Source organism: Salmo salar, chromosome 15, assembly GCF_965601325.2.
Source record: "Salmo salar chromosome 15, fSalSal1, whole genome shotgun sequence".
Taxonomy (NCBI): domain Eukaryota; kingdom Metazoa; phylum Chordata; class Actinopteri; order Salmoniformes; family Salmonidae; genus Salmo; species Salmo salar.
In genome coordinates, this window is record NC_138305.1 from 96,594,546 (window position 1) to 96,614,180 (window position 19,635).

At 42.4% G+C, this 19,635-nt stretch overlaps 1 protein-coding gene and 1 pseudogene across 1 annotated transcript; both read right to left on the reverse strand.

The window, feature by feature from the left end:
• Window positions 1–7,099: 7,099 nt before the first annotated feature.
• LOC106572618 (P2Y purinoceptor 1-like) lies at window positions 7,100–9,872 on the reverse strand (annotated as a pseudogene).
• Window positions 9,873–10,189: 317 nt separating this feature from the next.
• LOC106572617 (CCN family member 2) lies at window positions 10,190–19,310 on the reverse strand. The gene is made up of 5 exons (XM_014146956.3): window positions 19,123–19,310; window positions 17,830–18,046; window positions 16,498–16,746; window positions 13,168–13,391; window positions 10,190–11,811 (listed from the first exon to the last, which is right to left on the reverse strand). The coding sequence occupies exons 1-5, from the start codon at window positions 19,192–19,194 to the stop codon at window positions 11,428–11,430; spliced, it is 1,146 nt and encodes a 381-aa protein (XP_014002431.1). The 5' UTR covers window positions 19,195–19,310; the 3' UTR covers window positions 10,190–11,427.
• Window positions 19,311–19,635: the final 325 nt, after the last annotated feature.

Here is a 19,635-nt window from a genome sequence, read left to right on the forward strand (position 1 = left end):
GGTGTTGCTGCAGTCAGTACCATACCCAAGCTCCATTCTTGACGTGAGGCCCCAAAAGAATTCAGTGAAATCTTGGGATGTCTCGATATACAGTGGTAATGTAAAAAGCAATGGATGGTGGTTTAATTTGGCAGCAAAACAAAGCCATGCCTCATTTTAAAAACAAGCCCCAAATGATCTGCTCCTATTGTAAATAGTTTAGTAAGGTACCATCTCATGTTACCCTTTTGGATTGTAAAGGGGCATTTTCCTTCACTAAACTTTTCCACTTACTTTGTCAGGATCAACTAATTTACCACTATCCCTATCTCTCACACAGTCATGGATGGCAGCCAGCTAAACTCAAACATATCACTACAGCTCATTTACTGAGTAAAAACCTTAGCGCACCAAAACAATAGGAAATATGGAAAATAATAATCTGTTTGATTTTAAACACAATCAGTACTCCCTCAGGACGTTGCCTCCCTAATCTCAATAAGACTGTTGGGTGTATTTTGTTGTAATGATTTGCTGCTTGCACAGTGTGTTACAGTACTGTAATGATCCTTTGGGTCACCACACAAGTGTGGCCTTTCATATGGTGCGGGTTGACTTCATATGGCACGGGTTGACTTCATATGGCGCGGGTTGACTTCATATGGTGCGGGTTAACTTCATATGGCGCGGGTTGACTTCATATGGTGTGGGTTGACTTCATATGGCGCGGGTTGACTTCATATGGTGCGGGTTGACTTCATATGGCACGGGTTGACTTCATATGGCGCGGGTTGACTTCATATGGCACGGGTTGACTTCATATGGCGCGGGTTGACTTCATATGGCGCGGGTTGACTTCATATGGCACGGGTTGACTTCATATGGTGCGGGTTGACTTCATATGGCGCGGGTTGACTTCATATGGCACGGGTTGACTTCATATGGCGCGGGTTGACTTCATATGGTGCGGGTTGACTTCATATGGCGCGGGTTGACTTCATATGGTGCGGGATGAATTCATATGGCGCGGGTTGACTTCATATGGCGCGGGTTGACTTCATATGGCGCGGGTTGTAAGCGAACGAAAGGTATTGGATCCCCATTAGCAGCCGCCTCGGCGAGCGCTAGGCTTCCTTGGGTCCGCATATACGTATATCAACAAGGAAACTGAGACAAGAGCCTTGGTTAAGAAACCTTGAAGTCTGACAACTAGAGTAAAACATTTTCAAAAAAACACTCACCCAAGAAAGCAAGAAAAATAGGCAGAGTAGAGGGCAGAGAGAGGGAATGACTGATGGGCTGCTCTGTGCTCTCTGACCGTCGGGTTTATTAACGAGGACCGTCATGAGTGATGGACTCCTCAGCAAAGTACAATGGTTACAGTATCCTGTATGTGAGGCCCGGACATAGGATAAGCACAGAGACAATGGATTTTCAGAGGGGTTCTAGTATTTATGCCATAGGCCTAAACACTATTGATGGTTTCCATTTATAAAACAAACAGATCCAACTACTTAAATGGTTGATGATACTCAATAGATAATTGACCTCACTGCACAGTAATTGACCTCACTGCACAGTAATTGACCCCACTGCACAGTAATTGATCTCACTGCACAGTAATTGACCTCACTGCACAGTAATTGACCTCCCTGCACAGTAATTGACCTCACTCCACAGTAATTGACCTCAATGCACAGTAATTGAGCTCACTGCACAGTAATTGACCTCACTGCACAGTAATTGACCTCAATGCACAGTAATTGACCTCACTGCACAGTAATTGACCTCACTCCACAGTAATTGACCTCAATGCACAGTAATTGAGCTCACTGCACAGTAATTGACCTCACTGCACAGTAATTGACCTCAATGCACAGTAATTGACCTCACTGCACAGTAATTGACCTCAATACACAGTAATTGACCTCACTGCACAGTAATTGACCTCAATTCACAGTAATTGACCTCAATGCACAGTAATTTACCTCACTTCACAAGTTTTGTTCTTGTAATATTACACCACTATTTTTGCTTGAGGTCATGACATTGATTTATCAAATTTTCATTGAAAATATATTTGTACAGTGACATTTGAAAAGCACTGGTTCCCTTAGTTTTTGCCCTCAATCATTTTTAATCCCTTTTATGAAGCTTTTCCTGTGCTGTTTCTGGTCTTGCACTTCTCACTCTAATCTAGGAGATCTTTGTTTAAACTAAACATAGTATGCTATACAATACTACCGTGCGTCATTAGAGATCGTTTGGGACCTTGCCACATCCTGCAGCGTAAATAGGTTGTGTTCCTGTCTGCTGCCGAATGACTGCTAAGCACTAGAGTGTGTTCTTTACCGAATGTTCTTACTGAGGAACACAAGGCTATTCTTGGCAGAACAGTTATGTCACATCAAATTGCAGAACATTTCTAAGCAAAATGTGAACTGAAGTGATAAGGAACTATGGTGTGTGAAGTACTGTACATTCTTAGTTTATGGATTCAAATGTATTCCCATGTATCTGTTCTGATTTTAATGTATGGATTGTAGTGACATTCCTGTTAAGTAACGCAGTGTATTTCAGATATAGGGAAAGCAATTGAAAAAACCTGAAGGTTGATATAATGGGATTTCCAAAGTGTCTGGTATTTTATGTAGAGAACCTTTCTAATATGTAAAAAATGTAAATCATATGTAATTATTACATTCATCTTTTGAATCAAGTTTTTATTGGGTTGTTGTAATTATGTACCTTCGCCATGTATTTGAACTAATGTTATACATTTTATAATACAGTATAAATTGTAACATTTGATTCCATACATATAAAGGATGAGATATATGTTTCATGAAATAAGAATACATTCAAAAGTCTTCTTTAAATTAAAATTTTCACTTTAGAATATATACAGTATCATGCATTCTTTTTAAACCTTCACCACATTTAAAGCCGATCACCACATTATAATAATATTTCATTTTGAATGGAGTTTCACACCTATATTCAAAACTCTGCTGGCAGTTAGTCTGTTTCCTGTTCCTCTGCACATGCATTATCTTTTTACTGCAGTCGGCTAAATCAGGGTCACAAAGAGTGCTTCCTGGTAGTCTTAAACAAATCTACTTTGAAACGAAAGTATACATCTCACTTACATGGTTATTGCGTTTAAAAAAAAGAAGACACCGATATCATGTCAGATATAGCATTGAAATGCATTCAGTTATGAGTTTGCATCCCAATATTACACTTCATATGCATCACAGAAGACTGAAATAGAACAAAACCGTTTGACAAAGAAATATAGGATTTTAAGCGTTTTTTTTTGTCTATTAATTATGAAATTATGAACAATTTTAATAACATTCCACCAATGAGGCCACTAGGTCATGTAACTGCAGGAAAGGGCTACCAGCATTTTGTGATTTCACATTGCTCTGTAACCTCAATACCATGTGCCATAAACCAATACAGTCTACACTTTGCTTTAAATCAGTTTAACATATTATATATTTAAAAAACAATTGGCACCTTAACCTAACCTATGGAATTGTTTTAAGATGGTCATACCATGTATCATGTAGCTATTTGATTTAGATAACCCTTTTGTCACACCCTGATCAGTTTCACCCGTCCTCGTTGTTGTCTCCACCCCCTCCAGGTGTCGCTTGTTTTCCCCAGTGTATTTATCCCGGTGTTTTTCCCATTCTCCTGCTTTTTGCATTTTCTAGTCATCCCGGTTTTGACCCTTGCCTGTTTCTGGACTTTGTACCCGCCTGCCTTGACCACGAGCCTGTCTGCCACTCTGTACCTCCTGGCCTCTGATCTGGGTTTGACCTTTTTGCCTGTCCATGACCATTCTCTTGCCTACCCCTTTGGATTAATAAACATTGTAAGACTCCAACCATCTGCCTCCTGTGTGTGCATTTGGGTCTCGCCTTGTGCCTTGATCAAACATTTTTTATTTTAAAATGATTTTATAAAATATTGAATTTGACCTTTACTCTATAGGCCGTAGAAACGCATTGAATAACACATTCATAAATGGCAAAAAAATACAATAAAAAAAGAAATCACAAGGAACAAGGTTTTGAAGTGTCTGTTCTATATCTAGGAGAATAAGAAAGCTCAGGAAATATTTAGTTTTTTTGGAATATTTAACCCCTTATTTTTGTTGACACAAAATTACCTCCATACTTAAATTTTTTTGTATGGGTTACCATCAGACGAGTCCAATGACACTTGTGGGGGTCAATGGAGAACACCATCGTGTTGAGAGTCTCCCCCTTTCATAATATACTTTACAAAAATATAAACACAGCATGTAAAGTGTTGGACCCATGTTTCATGAGCTGAAATAAAAGATCCCAGAAACTTTCCATACGCACAAAAGCTTATTTCTTTCAAATTTTGTGCACAAATTTGTTTACATCCCTGTTAGTGAGCATTTCTTATTTTCAAAGGTAATCCATCCACTTAACAGGTGTGGTATATCAAAAAGCTGATTAAACAGCATGGGCATTACACAGGTGCACCTTGTGCTGGGGACAATAAAAGGCCACTCTAAAATGTGCAGTTGTCAGATGTCTCAAGTTTTGATGGACGGTGCAACCGGCATGCTGACTGCAGGAATGTCAACCAGAGCTGTTGCCAGATAATTGAATGTTAAGTTGTCTACCATAAGCCATCTCCAAAGTTGTTTTAGAGAATTTGGCAGTACATCCAACCGGCCGCACAAACGCAGACCACGTGTGGGTTTGCACAACCAAAGAATTTCTGCACAAACTGTCAAAAGCCGTCTCAGGGAAGTTAATCTGCTTGCTCTGCTTACTCGTTGTCCTCAAAATGCTCACCTTCGATGGCCACTCGCACACTGGAGAAGTGTGCTCTTCGTGGATGAATCCCGGTTTGATCTGTACCGGGCAGATAGCAGACGTCGTGTGGGCGAGTGGTTTGCTGATCTCAATGTTGTGAACAGAGTGCCCCATGGTGGCGGTGGGGTTATGGTATGGGCAGGCATAAGCTACGGACAACGAAAACTATTGCATTTTATCGATGGCAATTTGAATGCACAGAGATACCATGACGAGATCCTGAGGCCCATTGTCGTGAAGTTCATCCTCCGCCATCACCTCATGTTTCAGCATGATAATACACGGCCTCATGTCACAAGGATCTGTACACAATTCCTGGAAGCTGAAAATGTCCCAGTTCTTCCCATGGCCTGAATACTCACCAGACAATGTCACCCATTGAGAATGTTTGGGGTGCTCTGGATCGACGTGTACAACAGCATGTTAGAGTTCCCGCTACTTCGCACAGCCATTGAAGAGGAGTGGGACAACATTCCACAGGCCTAAATCAACAGCCTGATCAACTTTATGCGAAGGAGATTTGTCACGCTGCATGAGGCAAATGGTGGTCACACCAGATACTGTTTTTCTGATCCACTCCCCTACCTTTTAAAACAAAATGTATTGGTGACCAACAGATGTATATCTGTATTCCCAGTCATGTCAAATCCATAGATTAGGGCCTAATTCATTCATTTAAATTGACTGATTTCCTTATACAAACTGTAACTCAGTCAAATCTTTGAAGTTGTTGCACGTTGCGTTCATATTTTTGTTCAGTGTAGTTTTGTAGACCAAACCATTCGGATGCAGACCGATTTTCGGGATGTCTCATGGTCTGACAAACACCACTGTAGCTTGGCCAACTTCCACTGCAGATGCAGAAGGCCGATATAGGTGGATGAGGTGGATTGAGATGCAGCCCATGCAATGATACAGTATCTCTAGTTTAAGCTGATGGATTGTGATGTGGATTTCTTTATTATGTTACTTAGATTGACACACGGTTGTGTCAATAGACTCTTAAGAATATTTTGGGGAGGACGGGCTCATAGTAATGGCTAGAATGGAATCAATGGAATGGTATCGAACACACATTCACTTCATTCCAGCCATTATTATGAGCCCGTCCTCAGCAACATTATTATTCCAGACATTATTATGAGCCTCCCCTCAGCGGCATCCTGTGATTTACAATATATTTACATCTATTAGATACAATGAATAACCAGGAACGTCAATTCATACATGTTACCATACATGGAAAACAATGTTTATTTTGTTTTATTTAACCTTTATTTAACAAGGAAAAGCTCATTGACACCCAGTCTCTTTTGCAAGGGAGACCTGGCCAAGAAGGCAGCAGTAATCTTTACAACATTACTACATGTAAAACATGCAATACAATCAGCACATCTACAGCACAATCCAGTCTACAGGAAATATTTACACTCCTCATGAACAGTCTTGCATCAGAGTTTTAAATCCTTTAAGGGCACTAATACATCTAGGTGAAGCATATATTGTAGACTATTCCATGCCTCTGGACCACAATAGCAGACGGCAGTCTTGCCTAACTCGGTGAAGGCCCTGGGGACTTTAAGTAGCAACCACCTAGCAGACCGGGTCTGGTAACTGCTAGTGGTAGAGGTGAGCAGGCTACAGATGTAGAGAGGGAGTTTATCCAATATGGTTTTGTAAATGAACACGTACCAATATAGCTGTCTGCACATATAAAGATAGGTCCAATCCACCATTTGGTACAAGGGGCAATGGTGGGAGAGTGACTGTCACGTCCTGACCAGTAAAGGGGTTATTTGTTATTGTAGTTTGGTCAGGACGTGGCAGGGGGTGTTTGTTTTATGTGGTTCGGGGTTTGTTGGGATATGTAATTATGTAAGAGGGGTGTTTGTTTTAGGTGTTCCGTGGTTTTTGGGTATTGTTCTGGTTTTGTATTTCTATGATTTTCTAGGTTGTGTATTTCTTTGTTGGCCTGGTATGGCTCTCAATCAGGAACAGCTGTACATCGTTGTTGCTGATTGGGAGTCATACTTACGTAGCCCTTTTTTCACATGGGGTTTGTGGGAAGTTGTTTTTGCACTGCTGTGTTTAGTCTGCAAGACTGTCATTTTCTTGTTTTCTTTATGTGTTAAATAGAAGTAAATATGAGCACTCAACCCACTGCGCCTTGTTCTACTCCATACGACGACCGTTACAGTGACTGAGCATTTGTAACAAAGCATAAGGATAGATAATAAACAGAGTCAAGTCACTTTAACACAGAAGAGGCTTTATGCATGTACAGTGGCTTCAGAAAGTATTCACACCCCTTGACATTTTCCACATTTTGTTGTCTTACAGCCTGAATCTAAAATGGAAAGAAATTTTTAAAAATGTGTCACTGGTCTACACACAATACCCCATAATGGCAAAGTGGAGTTATGTTTGTAGACATTATTTCTAATTAATAACAAATGAAAAGCTGAAATGTCTTGAGTCAATAAGTATTCAACCCTTTTGTTATGGCAAGCCTAAATAAGTTCAGGAGGAAACATTTGCTTAACAAGTCACATAAGTTGCATGGATTCACTCCATGTACAATAATAGTGGTTAACATGATTTTTGAATGACTATTTCATTTCTGTACCCCACACATACAATTAACTGTAAGTTCCCTCAGTCGAGAATTGAATTTCAAACAAAGATTCAACCACAAAGACAAGGGTGGCTTTCCAATGCCTCGCAAAGAAGGGCATCTATTGGTAGATGGGTAAAACAAAAGCAGACATTGAAAATCCCTTTGAGCATGGTGAAGTTATTAATTACACTTTGGATGGTGTATCAATACACCCAGTCACTACAAAGATACGGTACAGGAGTCCTTCTTAATTCAGTTGTGGGAGAGGATGGAAACCGCTCAGGGATTTCACCATGAGGCCAATGGTGACTTTAAAACAGTTACAGAGTTTAATGGCTGTGATAGGATAAAACTGAGGATGGATCAACAACATTGTAGTTACTCCACAATACTAACCTAATTTACAGAGTGAAAAGAAGGAAGCCAGTACAGAAAAAAACATTCCAAAACATGCATCCTGTTTGAAATAAGGTTGCAGTAAAACTGCAAGAAATGTGGCAAAGAAATTAACTTTTTAACCTGAATAGAAAGTGTTGTGTTAATCCAATAAAACACATTGCTGAGTACCACTCTCTATATTTTCAAGCATGGTGGTGGCTGAATCATGTTATAGGTATGCTTGTAATTGTTAAGGAGTGCAGAGTTTTTCAGGATAAAAAAATACCAAATTGAGCTAAACACAAGCAAAATCCTAGAGGAAAACCTGCTTCAGTTTGCTTTCAAACAGACACTGAGAGATGAATTCACCTTTCAGCAGGACAATAACCTAAAACACAAGGCCAAATCTACACTGGAGTTGCTTACCAAGAAGACAGTGAATGTTCCTGTGTGGCCAAGGTACAATTTTGACTTTAATATACTTAAAAATCTATGGCAAGACCCTAAAATGGTTGTCTAGTAACGATCAACAACCAAATAACAGAGCTTGAAGAATTCTGAAAAGAATAATGGGCAAAGGTTGCACAATCCAGGTGTGTAAAGCTCTTAGAGACTTACCCAGAAAGACTCACAGCTGGAATCGCTGCCAAACGTGCTTTTACAGTTAATCAATGCACAGTAATAAACACAGCAGAAATAGATAAATGAGTGGGGGGGAAATGAGAATGCTGTGCTGAACTCATATTGGTGCTGAAGCTTGTCCCTGGATGCGATGGTTGAATATCTGAGGGACAGACTGTTGAGCTCGTTCCCAAAGTCTGGTGATCTGCTTGAGAAGAGCATCATTACTATGGAGGTAGACCAATGGGTTGATGGCACTGTTTAGACATACAAGGGCTCGGCTGACTTGGTGAGCAATGTAGATGCCAGTGAACCAATCCTGACACATCTGTTCTCTTTTCAAAATCCTAGTTTTCAGGTTTAGATTCCTGAATATATGATTCCGGGGTGTAACAAACAGAGAAGAGTAAAGTCACAAGGAACACCAGTTTTAGGCATCTCTGCTTCATCACTTGGTTGATGTTGGTTTTGGTGGAGAGAACCACAGCCACGTGTCCATAACAACCCAATATGATGAGCAGAGGGATGCAGAATCCACATACTGTCCATGCAATACTGTAGTTCAGGTAATCATTGGTAAAGCAGTCCGAGGTGGTGTCAAAGCATGTTTTTGTCCCTGAAGAAGAGTTGGGTACTGTTTTGTCAAAGTACACATCAGGAAGACTCTGAATGCAGACTGAAACCCAAACTCCAGCAGTGATAACTACAGAGTGACCCCCAGTTATCCTGCCCATCACTCTCAGTGGGTGGACAATGCTCAGGTACCTGTATACGCTAATACATGTGAGGAAACCAATACTTCCATACAAGTTAAAATTGAAGCAGAATCGTATCATCTTGCAGAAGACTTGTCCGAAGTTCCAGTGACTGTCTGCTGAGTAGTACGCAACCAGAAATGGAAGTGTCATCAAATATAGAATATCTGCCACTCCAAGGTTCAGAACAAAAACATAGATATTTCCGAATTTCTTCCAGTTCGCGAACAATAATTTTAGTCCCAAACACTTAGCAACAAGACCAATGATGAATACTGATATATACACTGCAGGTAAGAATTTGTGTGAAAAGGCCTTGTTAACTTGTCCACAGGAAGAGTTTGTCTTCATTTTATCTCCCCCACAGAAATTGATCTTATACGGGTGAGAATAACCTGAATAGAGGTTGAATGAAAAAAAAGTATTTCCTTCAAGATGAATGAAGAAGTCAGTCGCTCAGTTTCCTACCACTTCTCAGTTATTCTCAGAGCTCCACATTGAGATTGCAAAAGGTAGAGGTAGGTGTTCTCTTACAATGTTTTGTGTGAAAGTGCCATTTGCTCTATGACAAGCTGTATCACTGACTCTCTATACAGAAGAATTCTGAAATTATCAGTAGGGACTCGTTTCCTGACTACAAACAGGAAATCATACATGTCTAGACACACACCACACACACACAGTGACCCCTTATTTCATTCAGTTTTGTAACAGTGGTTTGAAACAAGAGGCTTTTTTGTGGAAATCCTAGAACAGAACTTTTTGATCAAGGTCAACATTGTCATTTTATATCAAAATAAATGACATCAATTTAGAGCCGGTCAGTTTCCTATTCAGTTTTATATCACACAACTATTTGCACTGATACTGTGAGTCCAATAGAAGCCACTAGATGTCAATGGAGTTACATGGCTTTCTGATTTTGGGACTCTACAGTGTGTATGTTGAAATATAAGCACACAAATCACTAATCAATCATAAGGAGTTTTATGGGAAAGTTACAGAAGAAATTACAACAACATCTCAATATAGCAATATAATTATTGAATAAGACGCAATGTACAAATGAGCTCAAGCTTTACACAAAAGGCATTGTGGATGGAAAACAGTTTGGACAATGCATAAAATCAGCGATACAATTGTACGTTTCAAAAAGCATAATAATGGTTTATATTTACAGCAACATAGAAAATAAAAGTACAATTTCATCTGACTAAGAACACAAAATAGACACATTTATAAACAAACAAACAAACACACTGATATAACAGATGGAATTTGCATGTCAAGATACAGTTTCTATCAACTCAAAGGTTGGTGTCATTCTGTAAAATAAATCCACGAAAATGTAAGTAACAACACTTATCCACTCAACTAAGTCAGGTCACGAGTCCAGGAGAAACACTAGGACCTAAGATGAGTCAAGGAAGGCAACAAATGACTCTGGTCAGGTGTCATCTAGTCTAGTCATATGATACTACAGTTGGTCAATCAGTAAACAAGACGTGTTGTGTTACAGTATTTCACTTCCATATGCTGAACAGTAGCTCTATCAGTCTGCTTCTGCTCACTTGCCAACTCCTTATGGAAACGTCATGCCACATTTTTGGCTTGACAATGACCACGTAGTAGAGAAAAACACAAACAGACCTGGGACCAGCCTAGCTAATTAGGGTTTATTGACCTATTCTATTCCTCATGAGGTCACCCTATGACAGGTGATAAAATGGAATAGAGTAGAGGTCTTAGTGCAGACAGAGCTTGTCCAGTCATGTCAGGGCTTTATCCCCCAACTCAGTCCCAGTTTATTACCTAGAAGACCATTTCACTTTCCCTATCTATCCTAAGTATAGGTTACACCTGCTGGATCCAGCCATGATAGAGAGAGGCTCTGTTCCAATATCCATACTTGTATACCACTTAGAAGGAAGAAATGTAATTGGCATGTATTCAGCAATGTATTTGGCAAGTAGTGTACCAGTATGGACATTGGGACACAGAATAAGTGTTGCTCCCATGTCTCAGTATGGGAGTGTCAGTGCATGAAGGGGGGTAGGATAGGGCTCTAGATCTCTACAATAACTTACAGTAAGTAGTAAAGTGGAGATCTCCTGGGCAAAAGCCCTATGCGGAAAATATTGAGGTGGAGAGCCACGGTGGACGCCCTAGGTTCTCAAGGGGGGCTAGAGGATTGAATCGAAATGCAAGTCTAGCCCCAAATGGCAGGGCTCCTGTATGAGCGTGAAGGGCCTGTGTAGGGTACAGCTGCATTGGGGCCTGAAGCTGAGTAGGGTACAGCTGCATAGGGGCCTGAAGCTGAGTAGGGTACAGCTGCATTGGGGCCTGAAGCTGAGTAGGGGCAGTTGTAGTGACAGACACAGGACTGGATCATCATGACTGCCCGGTGTAGGAGCCTGCCTGTGGGGCACCGGAATGCCACGGTGGCCGTGCTGGTCCGGTAGGGGGTGCAGCAACGGGCGTCGGTACACTGGCCACAGTACCGGGGCCGGTAGACTCGTGTGCTGTAGCAGCCCTGGTGCACCAGTCTCACTGGCACCACTGACCTGTAGCTCGGCTCGCAGCGCTGGCCCGACTGAAAAAACACACACAGATCACCAATGTTAGCCTACTAGATGAGCTCATGGCTGCTGAGAATAGAGTTGCATGTATGTTTTATTAAATTAGGAATGAACACAAATGCACTTACTGAAGAAAAAATATAACACCATAATACATCATTTTTTGTACAATGTTGTATACATAGCATATGCATTTCCAACACAAGCATACTCCAGACCATACAGTACGGCCATTTAATAAAGGACTGCACACATTTCATTAGAGTCGAGGTGACAGGAGCACACATTTTAGCACATATATGAGGCATATATGCATGGCATGGGTCCTGTTGATCTTATCTAATATCTCTGTTGACATACCTAATACCCCCATTGACATAACCTAATATCCCTGTTGACATAACCTAATACCCCCATTGACATAACCTAATATCCCTGTTGACATAACCTAATATCCCTGTTGACATAACCTAATACCCCCATTGACATAACCTAATATCCCTGTTGACATAACCTAATACCCCAGTTGACATAACCTAATATCCCTGTTGACATACCTAATATCCCTGTTGACATAACCTAATATCCCTGTTGACATAACCTAATATCCCTGTTGACATACCTAATATCCCTGTTGACATAACCTAATATCCCTGTTGACATAACCTAATATCCCTGTTGACATAACCTAATATCCCTGTTGCCATAACATAATATCTCTGTTGACATAACCTAATATCCCTGTTGACATAACCCAATATCCCTGTTGCCATAAGCTAATATCCCTGTTGACATAACCTAATATCCCTGTTGACATAACCTAATATCCCTGTTGCCATAAGCTAACATCCCTGTTGACATAACCTAATATCCCTGTTGACATAACCTAATATCCCTGTTGCCATAAGCTAATATCCCTGTTGACATAACCTAATATCCCTGTTGACATAACCTAATATCCCTGTTGCCATAAGCTAACATCCCTGTTGACATAACCTAATATCCCTGTTGACATAACCTAATATCCCTGTTGCCATAAGCTAATATCCCTGTTGACATAACTTAATATCCCTGTTGACATAACCCAATATCCCTGTTGACATAACCTAATATCCCTGTTGCCATAACATAATATCTCTGTTGACATAACCCAATATCCCTGTTGCCATAATCTAATATCCCTGTTGACTAACCTAATATCCCTGTTGACTAACCTAATATCCCTGTTGACATAACCTAACATCCCTGTTGACATACCTTATATCTCTATTGCCATAACCTAATATCCCTGTTGACATAACCTATGACACGTGAGGTAGGCCAGTTGGGGAGTGAATTACGAGAGGTTATATGGGCAGGTATGGGCTCACCATGTGGCTTCTGTGTGGCTGGAGTACCTGACAGGGCCAGACCTTACAAAGACGGCTCTGCATCTCGAGCCGGCAGGCTGGGTTCTTGTTGGAGACCCGAGTGGAGACCCCGGCATCACAAGTCCGGGAGCAGACACTCCACTCTGTACTCTGGTCTATACAGTTAAAGGCTGGGTTTTGCTGGGGACCAGACATGCCTGGCCACAACCTGTCTGATCTGGAGGCTGGAGAGAGGAGACCAGGAGAGAAATGTGACTGAATCATGAATTTCCTCAAGAAGACTTGATTGCTTGCTTCAGCTGTCTTAAAAAGAAGAATAAGTATGGGGAATAACAGCGGTGCGCTTCGAGCAGGCACACAAACAGGACAATGAGGAATGAGTGACTTGTCACGACATCCTGCTGTTAACAACTCAATCAGAGACAAAAAACTAATCTGACATGAATTCCCAGTTTTATTTGAAAAAAATGTATCAGTGTGTTTCAGATGTCATAATGTCTCTTAATGACTCAATTGGCCTCAAATTGGACAGGAACTTTTTGTCTTTTTGTATCACAGAAAAGCAGTGTGATCTACGGAGATCCCTAACTCTGGTTGGATCTGTGAGTCATAATAACCAGCTGTGTTTTTGGTCCGCTGTGACCAGAACCATATCAGTTTGGTCAAAAGTAGTGCACTACATAGGGAATAGGGTGCCATATGGGATGCATATGGGAAACATGGTCCACTGGAAGAGGACTTATTATTTTAACAATAATGTGAATCTTCATCTGGAAAGACTTTTCCATTGAAATGCTGTGGTTATATTTGGACATTGTGTCTTTTCATTTGGCCAAACTCACCCCAATTAAATGCTAAACATCCGTCAATAAAAGACCTCAGAGAGTGAATGTCAGTGACATAGCTCAAATCAAATCAAATTGTATTTGTCACAAGCGCTGAATACAACAGGTGTAGACCTTACAGTGAAATGCTTACTTACAAGCCCGTAACCAACAACGCAGTTTTAAGAAAAAAATAGATAAGTAAAAAAAAATATATAATTTCAAAAATGATTAAAGTAGCGAGGCTGTATACAGTAGAGGGGGTACCAGTACAGAGTCAATGTGCGGGGGCATAGGTTAGTCCAGGTAATTGAGGTAATATGTACATGTAGGTAGAGTTAATGTGACATGCATAGATAATAAACAGAGAGTAGCAGCAGCATAAAAGAGGGGGGACAATGCAAATCGTCTGGGTAGCCATTTGATTAGCTGTTCAGGAGTCTTATGGCTTGGGGGTAGAAGCTGTTTAGAAGCCTCTTGGTCCTAGACTTGGCGCTCTGGTACCGCTGCCATGCGGAAGCAGAGAGAATAGTCTATGACTAGGGTGTCTGGAGTTTTTGACATTTTTAGGGCCTTTCTCTGACAGGAAGCTTTGCCCCAGTGATGTACTGGGCCATACGCACTTCCCTCTGTAGTGCCTTGCGGTCGGAGGCCGAGCAGTTGCCATACCAGGCAGTGATGCAACCAGTCAGGATGCTCTCGATGGTGCAGCTGTAAAACTTTTTGAGGATCTGAGGACTCATGCCAAATCTTTTCAGTCTCCTGAGGGGGAATAGGCTTTGTTGTGCCCTCTTCACGACTGTCTTGGTGTGTTTGGACCATGATAGTTTGTTGGTGATGACACCAAGGAACTTGAAGCTCTCAACCTGCTCCACTACAGCCCCATCGATGAGAATGGAGTTGTGCTCGGTCCTCCTTTTCCTGTGGTCCACAATCATCTCCTTTGTCTTGATCACGTTGAGGGAGAGGTTGTTATCCTGGCACCACATAGCCAGGTCTCTGACCTCCTCCCTATAGGCTGTCTCATCATTGTCAGTGATCAGCCCTACCACTGTTGTGTCATTGGCAAACTTAATGATGGTGTTGGAGTCGTGCCTGGCCATGCAGTCAGGAGTGAACAGGGAGTACAGGAGGGGACTGAGCATGCACCCCTGAGGGGCCCCGTGTTGAGGATGAGCGTGGCAGATGTGTTGTTACCTACCCTTACCACCTGGGGGCGGCCCGTCAGGAAGTCCAGGATCCAGTTGCAGAGGGAGGTGTTTAGTCCAAGGGTCCATAGCCTTGTGATGAGCTTTGAGGGCACGATTGTGTTGAACCCTGAGCTGTAGTCAATGAATAGCATTCTCACATAGGTGTTCCTTTTGTCCAGGTGGGAAAGGGCAGTGTGGAGTGCAATAGAGATTGTATCATCTGTGGATCTGTTGGGGCGGTATGCAAATTGGAGTGGGTCTAGGGTTTCTGGGATAATGGTGTTGATGTGAGCCATGACCAGCCTTTCAAAGCACTTCATGACTACAGACGTGACTTGTACGGGTCGGTAGTCATTTAGGCAGGTTACAGTACCTTATGTTCTTGGGCACAGGGACTATGGTGGTCTGCTTGAAACATGTTGGTATTACAGACTCAGTCAGGGACAGGTTGAAAATGTCAGTGAAGACCTTGCCAGTTGGTCTGCGCATGCTTGGAGTACACATCCTGGTAATCCATCTGGCCCTGCGGCCTTGTGAATGTTGACCTGTTTAAAGGTCTTACTCATATTGGCTACGGAGAGCGTGATCACACAGTCATCCGGAACAGCTGATGCTCTCATGCATGCTTCGGTGTTGCTTGCCTCGAAGCGAGCATAGAAGTAATTTAGCTTGTCTGGTAGGCTTGTGTCACTGGTCAGCTTGAGGCTGTGCTTCCCTTTGTAGTCTGTAATAGTTTGCAAGCCCTGCCACATCCAACGAGCGTCGGTGCTGGTGTAGTACGATTCTATATTAGTCCTGTATTGACGCTTTGCCTGTTTGATGTTTCGTCAGAGGGCATAGCGGGATTTCTTACAAGCTTCCGGGTTAGAGTCCCGCTCCCTAAAAGCAGCATCTCTACCCTTTAGCTCAGTGTGGATGTTGCCTGTAATCTATGGCTTCTGGTTGGGGTATGTGCGTACAGTCACTGTGGGGACAGCGTCATCGGAAGTTAACTTGTGGGAAGTTAATATTGTCCTACAGCTTGATCAACAAAATAACATTTGTCATTGTGGTATCCAATTGTGTGAACATTTCCTTATGTATGTCAAGTAGCTTGTCTAAAACCAAAAAATAACCTTTGGAATACACAGTGGCTTTTAAATATGGTCCAGTTTAAAGATGTAGCAGAAACCTACGTCAGAACAGAGGATGAAAAGCCTGGTGCCAGATCTGTTTGTATTGTATTGTCAATGACAACCACCATAGTAGTGGGCTATACAGCACAAACAGATCTTGGACCAGACTAGTGTATGACTGTTATCCAAGCTTGATGTTACCTGTGATGGCATCCTGAAGGATAGTATTGTCCGTGTTCTCACACACCCACTCCTTGCAGCACTTCCCAGGCAGCTGTACCCGCTGGGGGTGTGGGCAGTCTGGGCTGGGCAGACGGATGTCCTCAGGGCACAGGGGCACGCAGGTCACACCTCCCCCCAGGCAGCGGCACTGGGTGGCACAGGAGGGCTGGAACACCTGGCCATCCAGGTAAGAAACCCCATTCATCTCACAGCCCAACTCCTTCTGACCTGGACGGGTATGAACAGAACAGAGCTGGGTTCAAATCTATTTGAAATCTATCAAATAGTTTGAGCATTTGTTCTAGCCTGCCTGGAGTCCAGATGGGCAGAGTTTGTATTTCTGGGACTATTTCATTGCTCCATCAAGCCAGGCAAGCTCAATGAAGCACAGATCAAGTATTTGAAAGGATTTCCAGATGACCCCGAGATGTGGCAGGACAGAGGACCCAGGCCCACCCGGACGCTCCCCCCCACCAACCCACCCGGCAGCCCCGCCGGCGAGGAGACATAGGAGGACCTCACAGAGAGAGAGAGAGAGAGAGAGAGAGAGAGAGAGAGAGAGAGAGAGAGAGAGAGAGAGAGAGAGAGAGAGAGAGAGAGAGAGGGAGAGGGAGAGGGAGAGAGAGAGAGAGAGTGACAGAGCTTATGAAAGAGCGAGGTAAGGACACAAGAGGCTCATGTCTACTGCCAAGCCTGTGGGTTGTTATGTGATGTTATGGGAAACCAGACTGTGGCCCAAATGGCACCCTATTCCCTATTAAGTGCACTGCTCTGGTCAAAAGTAGTGCACCATGTAGCGAATAGGTTGTCATTTGGGACACAGCTCAGGCCTGGGGAGACTGAGAAGTCTGTTTTGCAATCCATGTGTGTTGTCTCTGCAATCTATCATTCTCAATGGGAAGTGTGTCAACACCACCACTGAAAATAGAGGTTGAGGTGTTTTGAAATACAGGCAAACTAAAGCCCCTCCGCTTTGCGGCTGGCTAGCTGGCTGAGTAAATGCCCTAAAAAGAGTGTGTGTTTGTCCCTCTCTTACATACAGACAGTCAAACAGAGTGCAGCTTCAAACCCTCTCCCTTTATTTGCTAATTGTCATGGGCAGAAGTTGTTTGTTTAGTGTTAGAAAAGAGTTGTCTGTTTGTCCCTCCCACACAGACACAGACTGCAAAGGCAAACCACACCTGGTCTAAACTGACTCTGAATCTTTCAGGCCTGGATTTGGCTTGGGCAGAGGCTGCTTGTTTACTGTTAGGAAGGGTGGCACTGTTGTGTTTGTTTATGACTGAAAGTCAATAAACAATTGGTACTCACTGGAACACTCTCCTGGGTTGCCGGAGAAGCTAGTGCTGTAGTCACACTGCAGTCCTCGCTGGCTGTCACACATGTACAGATCACTGCAGGCCTCACCCTGCTGCCGGGCACACACCTGGCAGCACTGGCAGCCGTCCAGGACCAGAGGGACTCCAGCTGGGCACAGGGGCACGGGGCTGGGGCACTGGCATGGTCCCGGGCATAGCTGACACCACACCTAGTGTAACATGGGGGCAAAGGTTAGAGGTTAGAGCAGGCTGAGATTAGAGCAAGAGGAGTAGGAGGCCAATTGTTGGTCAGTTGTTGTTGTTGTTGTTGTCGTCATAGTCGTCATCATTATCTCCGTCATCATCGTCATCGTAATCATCTTCATCATTATTATCACCATCATAAGTATCAACAATATCTTCATTGTCGCCATCATCATAATCGTCATCAACATCATCATAATTAAAACAATGCTGCAGTTATGTTCTGAAATAAACCATCCTTTCTTTGACCAACTGTAAGCATGTGTATTTGGTAGAAGTAATGTGTCTACTATGTCCAACACTGTCTAGTCAAAGTACACTATCTAGTACACTATGTCCAACACAGTCTAGTCAAAATACTCCTGTTTTCAATTACAGGCAGATAATGGAGCCAACTCACAGCAGGCAGTCTTTGGACATACTGGTCTCAATTATTCACTGACAGAGCAATGTCATTGTTTTAAACATAATTTGTCATCTCAAACTATTCTCTATGGCAACTATACAATTTAACATCAAACATTCACAATATTCTTTTATACATCATTATTATTCATGATGATCAAAGTGTAGAAACATTTTTTTTCTTTTTTTTTTCCCATTTCTAGAATTGGAATATGCAGTGTACAATACTGGTACATCATGCAATGAACAGCTTATTGTACAAATATTACAAATTGGATATAGAGAAAGTTACAAATATTACAAATTTGATCTAGAGTAATTTACAAATATTACAAATTGGCTACAGAGAAAGTTACAAATATTACAAATTGGCTATAGAGTAAGTTACAAATAAAAACAACACTAACATAAAAACAAACAATCAGTTTTATCAAAACAGATTTAATTTAATCTTCAAACACAGCCACCTGGAAGCTTGTGATAGATATTTCCATGGAATGAATGGATACAATCAATGGAATGTAGTCACATTGATCTCCACAGACAGTCCACATCCTGAGAAACAGGTGTAAGATACAGGTACAGTTCACCTCCCCATACACACAACGAGAAAAGCAGAAAACCAGTGTGGCCTCACCTGCAGTGCACCCATACAGAGCAGTAAAGCCAAGGCTATCACATTGTCACTGAGTTGTCTTGAAATTTCCATTGAAATGACTGTAGGTTGATTGGACTGCTCTGTTGTGTCTGTCTGTCTGACCTCTAAGTGCTGAAGTTGTTGGTAGTGGTGCTAGCTAGCTACCAGTGCTGCTTGCTGTTGGCTAACTACTCATTCCTTTGCATGGCTGACATTTATAAAGTCTCTGCTGTGATGTCACAGAGCTGACCGCCGTGTAAACAGTCACTGGAGCGAGATCAGAAATGTTTCACATTCCTCCTTCTCCCTGTCATCCATTTACACTTCCAGCCCTTTCTCCCCTTCTTTTTTCCCTCCCTCCCTCCCTCCCTCCCTCCCTCCCTCCCTCCCTCCCTCCCTCCCTCCCTCCCTCCCTCCCTCCCTCCCTCCCTCCCTCCCTCCCCCCAGTCTGTTGGTGTGCTGCTAAGTTTACACAGCTTAACAGAAGTTGAGGGGAGAAAAATACATTTTTGT

What these genes read in the sequence shown, in the direction of transcription:
- LOC106572617 (XM_014146956.3), bottom strand. Translation starts at nt 19,194, where the DNA reads ATGGAAATTTCAAGACAACTCAGTGACAATGTGATAGCCTTGGCTTTA. An exon ending in CAACCCAGGAGAGTGTTCCA is followed by an intron (nt 16,747 to 17,829) that starts GTGAGTACCAAT and finishes ATACCCGTCCAG; the next exon opens with GTCAGAAGGAGTTGGGCTGT. An exon ending in AGCCACACAGAAGCCACATG is followed by an intron (nt 11,812 to 13,167) that starts GTGAGCCCATAC and finishes GTGTTTTTTCAG; the next exon opens with TCGGGCCAGCGCTGCGAGCC.